This window comes from Ranitomeya imitator, chromosome 1, assembly GCF_032444005.1.
Source record: "Ranitomeya imitator isolate aRanImi1 chromosome 1, aRanImi1.pri, whole genome shotgun sequence".
Lineage (NCBI taxonomy): Eukaryota > Metazoa > Chordata > Amphibia > Anura > Dendrobatidae > Ranitomeya > Ranitomeya imitator.
The window spans coordinates 160,784,312-160,792,158 of NC_091282.1; the positions used below are offsets into that span (position 1 = coordinate 160,784,312).

At 44.7% G+C, this 7,847-nt stretch overlaps 1 protein-coding gene across 1 annotated transcript; it reads right to left on the reverse strand.

Moving 5' to 3' along the window:
• Nucleotides 1-397: 397 nt before the first annotated feature.
• Nucleotides 398-1,717, reverse strand: GPR150 (G protein-coupled receptor 150). The gene has a single exon (XM_069745394.1). It carries the CDS (start codon nt 1,715-1,717, stop codon nt 458-460), a length of 1,260 nt encoding a protein of 419 aa, XP_069601495.1. The 3' UTR covers nt 398-457.
• Nucleotides 1,718-7,847: the final 6,130 nt, after the last annotated feature.

Consider the following 7,847-nt stretch of genomic DNA (forward strand, 5'->3'; position numbering starts at 1 on the left):
ATGTTGTGCTCTTGTCTCAGTAATTCATACGTAAACCTGCCTGATAGCTTGCAAATATAATTTCTCTGTTTAGCCAATAAAGGTATCACTCCTAGAATACTTTTGCCTTTTTTGGTCATAAAAGTATTTACATCAGTAAAACGGTACCAGAATATAATTTTTATTGTATGTCATAATCATGGGCACAGAAACAAGGACCATTTGTTTATAAATGAAAGGGGTTTCCATGTGTTGGATTCTTAACACCTGGTGGAGGAACCAACAGTGAGATAATACAGTAATTCAACATTTATGTAAGGTTAGGTTTAAAGTTCTGTACTTTTCAATCTTTGACACAAAAATTATAGACTATTTTCTAAGACAATAATAGGACACTGCACTGACTTTAACCTCCTTATGTCTGTATGGGATCTGCGCATTTGCGAATAGTTTTGTCCACTCCTAAAATCAACCCTCATCACATACAAGTCTCAGATGGAGCACTAAGCTCTTTGTTTAAAGGAGCAACAGAATGCAAGAAAGAGACTGATCGGCGTAGGACAGAAGATGTCTGTACTTCGGAGGTGGTGGTGCTGGATGCCTCTTTTTTTTGTGAAGATTTGAAGGATGGGAAGAGTTCCCTCTGGAAGGTGATCTCTTTGTGCTCTTGGAGGCAACAGGAAAAACACACATTCTGCTCTAGTTTACGGAGAAAAACATTGTTGGTTTTAAAGAAGAGATATACATAAGGGTTAACGGCACTATTAGTCACAATAAAAATACCCAGCACTGCCATCACTTTTTCATCCAAACCAGTGATGGTGCCAAATGCCACTTTCATCTCTACAATAAAGTAGGGAAGCCCACACACAATGAATAAGATAATAATTACCAGTGTCATTTTCAATGTCTTAATCTTAGCTTTTGGAATGCAACTATTGGTAGCAATCAGTTTTAAGGGTTTCTTCGTGAACTGAAGCTCCAGACCTCCATTAGAGTTTTTAGGTATTTTGGACAGCTTTCCCTTCCAGAGGATCCAGAGTATGCGAATGTATGCTACAGCCAAGATACAGAAGGGAAAGAAAAAAACTGTAACTGAGCTGTATATAATATAGACCTGGAAATGCCACCTAGGTAGCTGCCCAAAAATGTTGTGACACCTGCTACCCTCTTCTGTACAGACTGCTCTGAAGACAAATGCTTGTGGCACGGAGAGAAGAAGTGCTAAGAACCAGCCCAAAGGTACGATGAACCTGGTAGGCAAAGGGCTGCTTAAAGGGTTCATAATGACATGATGCCTCTCCAGGGCAACTATGGCGATTATATTTGAGGATGCAATGAGTCCAGAAACTTGAAATACTTTGAAAATCCGGCAAGAGACATCACCAGCTAACCACTCGTCCTCCAGCAGCTCCCACACAATCTGAGAGAAGAGAGTCATAACTGACACATACAAGTCAGCTAATGCCAAGTGGGTGATTAAAAAGTTAATTTTCCTCTTTTTGTCTTTGCCGCGGTAGATCTTGTACAACACTGCACAGTTCCCCACCAGTGCCAGTGTAAAGATGATGGTCATAGTGATGATCCGCAGCTGCCTGTTGTAACGAGGGGCTTCCATGACTTTGTTCTGGTCCGATGAAGAGCTGTTCAGAAGTGAATGAGTTGAGAGCGCATTACTGCCAACCAGAGACTGGTTTTTGTTTTGGGAAAAGCTCCCATAGAGGAATAATTCATCCATAGTCTTATAGTAAGTGCCTGCAGGAGCTGTTCTGAGTCACCCTGGTGCTGAAATTTCCAGGAGCAGACTCAAGGAACACAGTGTACAATTAGAGTTTTCATGTGTGCCTGTCATATGACGCTCATGTATGAGTGGTCTTCGGCCATGCCCCTGTACTACACTGCTCATTAAATGTGGTGGGGGGTGAGCATCCGCCGTGCAGAGCTTTTCATCTAGTAGAAATTTCCTTTTCGTTTATACACTGAAGCAACCTGTTGCTTGCTGTTCATCTCATGATGCACAGTTCTTAATTATAATTAACACACAAGGAATACATCTGTATGTGTCTGATAGCTGGAGGGTTATATGTTAATTATCTTTATAGGCTACTTATTGTATTTTAGCTTAAGCCATTTATGTTTCCATGAAATATATTAGATTATAGTAACAGATAAAAAATCACGTAATGTGGGAACCAAATCTATGGAGGACACAAGGGCTTGACTGATTCAATTATTTAAACAAGAGACAGCTATTAATTATTCACAATCAATAAAAAATATAATTCCGATTTATTTACGATACATCATTAAAACAGTATAAAATGGTACAGTGTGAGGTTGAGATCAAACAGTAAGAATATAGGGGCCATCTTCTGGTCATTCGTAGTTATTACAAGTATATATTAGCATATATTAGTGTTTTATTTATTTTATTCACTTACACAGCACTATTAATTTCCACAGTGCTTTACAGACATCTTCTCCATCAGGTCTCTCAATCTAAATTCCCTACCAGCATTAAAGGAATTAAAAGGTGTAGAGATACAAGGTTAATGGGTGCTCTCATCCGCTGGCCCGGCTGTCTTTAGAAAGACTGCATGGACCAGGGCTCATACCACTGAACGCCCGCTCTCTCTCCCCGTGTTCAGAACACTACTCAGACAGCACAGGGTGAGGGTAAAACAGTGTGTCAATAATTTATTGAGACATCAACATACAATAGCATGTAGGACAGTCCCAGCAAATACCCAAGATGGTGCAAAACACAGTCTCACCCTTCCACTGACTTGTCGGGATTATAGCTGTTTCAAGGGCCGAGTACCCCCCACCAGTGGCTCCTCACTTTTGACGGGCATCCACAGTGAGGAGGTAACAACAAGCTTAGAAGCTGACAGTCCATTGATGTACGAGGCCAGGTGACTTGATTGTCTCAACCTGGATTCTCCAAATGTCTTTGAGAATTCAGTGATGGTCAATGAAGCAGTTCTGTATTTCTTCAGAGGCAGCCATGATGCCATGATTTCTGTAATGTAGAGTCTCTCTAAACACATTTAGATGCTCCTTTACAGAGGTCACAACTTCTCATTCATTGATATAGATAACGTAGGCACTACTAGGAAGTGGTGCTCAAGTAGGTGCCCAAACCGTGATACTAGTAACAATAAACTTGGCACACACAAATGTGTAGATGCAATGAATGAAAGTCTTAATGAGGTATAGTACATACAGTGACGTTTCGGTCTATACACAAGACCTTCATCAATGTACCTCATATAATTGATATGGGATAAGAGGGTCATTAGGGGAACCAGAGTCCCTGTGAGTCAATGGCTCCTGTATAATAGATGGAGGCGGCCACAAGTGAGGACACTGTGCATGTGTCACGGACGCAGAATCCACCGCTTCTCCAGGGTACTCGGCACCGGATTTTGACTCTCTTAAAGGGGATGTCATGGTGGCTGCGACCTGGTCCGTGGTCCAATAAATGGGGAACGGTCTTTAAAGGGAATTGTAAATAAGTCTGTTGTGATGCCACCTGTGGTGTTTGGTCAATTATGGTAATGCTTCCCACAGGTAAAGCGGGGTCCCCAGAGGTCCTCGGGTGCTGCTGCGTCTCAGGTGTGGTGTGGGCCAATCCCATAAAATTCTCAGCCCTCCGGTTCTGCCAAGTGTCCTACAGTTCCATTAAGGCCTCAGGCTCCCGGTATCCAGTACTGCGCTTCGGCTCTGAGGGTGCCCGGTCACAGTTCCCCTCTGAGACCTGTTCCTCCCCTCTGCTCCTTCCCTCTGAAGCTCCACCACATACAACCCTTTGGGTCTTTCTCCTTCCAGAGGCTGCAGCTCCCTAGTGGCTGCTAGGCCTCACTGCTCTCTCAAACTTCCTTCTCCTCCAGTGTCTCTATCAGACTGGCTAACTTCTCCTCCAGACCAGGACATATGTCCATATTTGAGGGAAGCTTCCCTGAATCCGGGTCTTGAGCTCCCCCTCCTTGCCTGGATTCGGAATGTGTCGTGTCATGATCCCAATGGCAGGGGATCACAAAAGAACAAGCATAAAAAACAAAACAAGCTCTAGGGTGATGGAAACGGAGCTGACCGCGATCCTGAACCTAAACACACAACTAGCTGTAGCCGGGGAACGTGCCTACGATGATTCCTAGACGTCTCGCGCCAGCCGAAGGACTAACTTCCCCTATTAGAAGAAACACAGACCTCTCTTGCCTCCAGAGAAACACCCCACAGAAATAGCAGCCCCCCACATGTAATGACGGTGAAATGAGAGGAAAGCACATACGTAGTTATGAAAACAGATTCAGCAAAATGAGGCCCGCTAAAGCTAGATAGCAGAGGATACAAAAGTGAACTGCGCAGTCAGCGAAAAACCCTACCAAAAAACCATCCTGAAATTACTTGAACTCATGTGCCAACTCATGGAACATGAGGAGTAATATCAGCCCACTAGAGCAACCAGCAAAAAGGAATCACATATCTGCAAGCTGGACTAAGACAAAAATTAAGCAAAACGTGGAACAGGAAAATCAAAAACTTAGCTTGTCCTGAAGATTACAGAAGCGGGAAGCAGAGGTAACAAGACACACTGATTACATTGATAGCCGGCGAGGAAATGACAAGAAAGCCAGGTTAAATAGGAAACTCCCATATCCTGATAGAACAGGTGGACACCAGAGACCGCAGAAAACACGAGTCACCCAGTACCATCTGTAACCACCAGAGGGAGCCCAAAAACAGAATCCACAACAGTACCCCCCCCTTGAGGAGGGGTCACCGAACCCTCACGAGAACCACCAGGGCGACCAGGATGAGCCCTATGAAATGCACGGACCAAATCAGCAGCATGAACATCAGAGGCAACCACCCAAGAATTATCCTCCTGACCATAACCCTTCCACTTGACCAAATATTTGAGTTTCCGTCTGGAAACACGAGAATCCAAGATCTTCTCCACAACATACTCCAATTCTCCCTCCACCAGCACCGGAGCAGGAGGTTCAAGCGAAGGAACAACAGGTACCTCATACTTCCGCAACAACGACCGATGGAACACATTATGAATAGCAAACGATGCCGGGAGATCCAAACGAAACGACACAGGGTTAAGAATTTCCAAGATCCTATAGGGACCGATGAACCGAGGCTTGAACTTAGGAGAAGAGACCTCCATAGGAACAAAACGAGAAGACAACCACACCAAGTCCCCAACACGAAGTCGAGGACCCACGCGGCGACGGCGATTAGCAAACTGCTGAGCCCTCTCCTGGGACAACTTCAAATTGTCCACCACATGACTCCAAATCTGATGCAACCTATCCACCACCATGTCCACTCCAGGACAATCAGAAGGCTCCACCTGACCAGAGGAAAAACGAGGATGAAACCCCGAATTACAAAAGAAAGGAGAAACCAAGGTAGCAGAACTAGCCCGATTATTAAGGGCAAATTCGGCAAGCAGCAAAAAGGTAACCCAGTCATCTTGATCAGCAGAAACAAAACACCTTAAATAAGTTTCCAAGGTCTGATTAGTTCGTTCCGTCTGGCCATTCGTCTGAGGATGGAATGCAGACGAACAGGACAAATCAATGCCCATCTTAGCACAGAACGTCCGCCAAAATCTAGACACAAACTGGGATCCCCTGTCAGAAACGATGTTCTCCGGAATCCCATGCAAACGAACCACGTTCTGAAAAAACAGAGGGACCAACTCAGAGGAGGAAGGTAACTTAGGCAAGGGTACCAGATGAACCATCTTAGAAAAGCGGTCACACACAACCCAGATGACGGACATTTTTTGAGAGACAGGGAGATCCGAAATAAAGTCCATGGAAATGTGCGTCCAAGGCCTCTTCGGGATAGGCAAAGGTGACAACAATCCACTGGCCCGAGAACAGCAAGGCTTAGCCCGAGCACAAACTTCACAAGACTGCACAAAAGAACGCACATCCCTCGACAAGGAAGGCCACCAAAAAGACCTGGCCACCAAGTCTCTAGTACCAAATATTCCAGGATGACCTGCCAACGCAGAAGAATGGACCTCGGAGATGACACTACTGGTCCAATTATCCGGAACAAACAGTCTTTCAGGCGGACAACGATCAGGTTTATCCGCCTGAAACTCCTGCAAAGCACGTCGCAAGTCTGGGGAGACAGCCGACAAAATCACCCCATCCCTAAGGATACCAGTGGGCTCAGAATTTCCAGGGGAGTCAGGCACAAAACTCCTAGAAAGAGCATCCGCCTTCACATTCTTTGAACCTGGCAGGTATGAAACCACAAAATCGAAACGGGAGAAAAACAGTGACCAACGAGCCTGTCTAGGATTCAGACGCTTGGCAGACTCAAGGTAAATCAGATTTTTGTGATCAGTCAAGACCACCACACGATGTCTAGCACCCTCAAGCCAATGACGCCACTCCTCAAATGCCCACTTCATGGCCAAAAGCTCCCGATTACCAACATCATAATTCCGCTCAGTGGGCGAAAACTTTCTAGAAAAGAACGCACATGGCTTCATCACTGAGCAATCGGAGCTTCTCTGCGACAAAACCGCCCCCGCTCCAATCTCGGAAGCATCAACCTCAACCTGAAAAGGAAGTGAAACATCTGGCTGACGCAACACAGGAGCAGAAGAAAACCGGCGCTTAAGTTCCTGAAAGGCCTCCACAGCCGCAGGAGACCAATCAGCAACATCAGCACCCTTCTTAGTCAAATCCGTCAAAGGCTTAACAACACTAGAAAAATTAGTTATGAAACGACGATAAAAATTAGCAAAGCCCAAGAACTTCTGTAGACTCTTAAGAGATGTAGGCTGCGTCCAGTCACAAATAGCCTGAACCTTGACGGGATCCATCTCAATAGTAGAAGGGGAAAAAATATACCCCAAAAAAGAAATCTTCTGGACTCCAAAGAGACACTTTGAACCTTTTACAAACAAAGAATTGGCCCGCAGGACCTGAAACACCTTCCTGACCTGCTGAACATGGGACTCCCAGTCATCAGAAAAAACCAAAACATCATCCAAATACACAATCATAAATTTATCCAGATATTCACGGAAAATATCGTGCATAAAGGACTGGAAGACAGAAGGAGCATTAGAAAGTCCAAAAGGCATCACCAAATACTCAAAATGGCCCTCAGGCGTATTAAATGCGGTTTTCCACTCATCACCCTGCTTTATCCGCACAAGATTATACGCACCCCGAAGATCAATCTTAGTGAACCATTTAGCCCCCTTAATGCGAGCGAACAAATCAGTCAACAAAGGCAAAGGATACTGATATTTGACTGTAATCTTATTCAAAAGACGGTAATCTATACAAGGCCTCAAGGAACCATCTTTTTTGGCCACGAAAAAAAAACCTGCTCCCAAAGGGGACGAAGATGGACGGATATGTCCCTTTTCCAAGGACTCCTTAACATAATCCCGCATAGCAGTATGCTCTGGCACTGACAGATTGAACAAACGTCCTTTAGGAAATTTACTGCCAGGAATCAAATCTATAGCACAATCGCAATCCCTGTGAGGAGGAAGCGAATTGAGCTTAGGCTCCTCAAAAATATCCCGATAATCAGACAAAAATACAGGAACCTCAGAAGGAGTAGATGAAGCGATAGAAATCGGAGGTGCATCATCATGAACCCCCTGACATCCCCAGCTTAACACAGACATCGTTTTCCAGTCCAAGACTGGGTTATGAGTTTGTAACCATGGCAGACCAAGCACTAAGACATCATGTAAATTATAAAGTACCAGGAAGCGAATCACCTCCTGATGAACGGGAGTCATACGCATGGTCACTTGTGTCCAGTACTGAGGTTTGTTCATAGCCAAAGGTGTAGAGTCAATTCCT

What these genes read in the sequence shown, in the direction of transcription:
- GPR150 (XM_069745394.1), bottom strand. Translation starts at nt 1,717, where the DNA reads ATGGATGAATTATTCCTCTATGGGAGCTTTTCCCAAAACAAAAACCAG.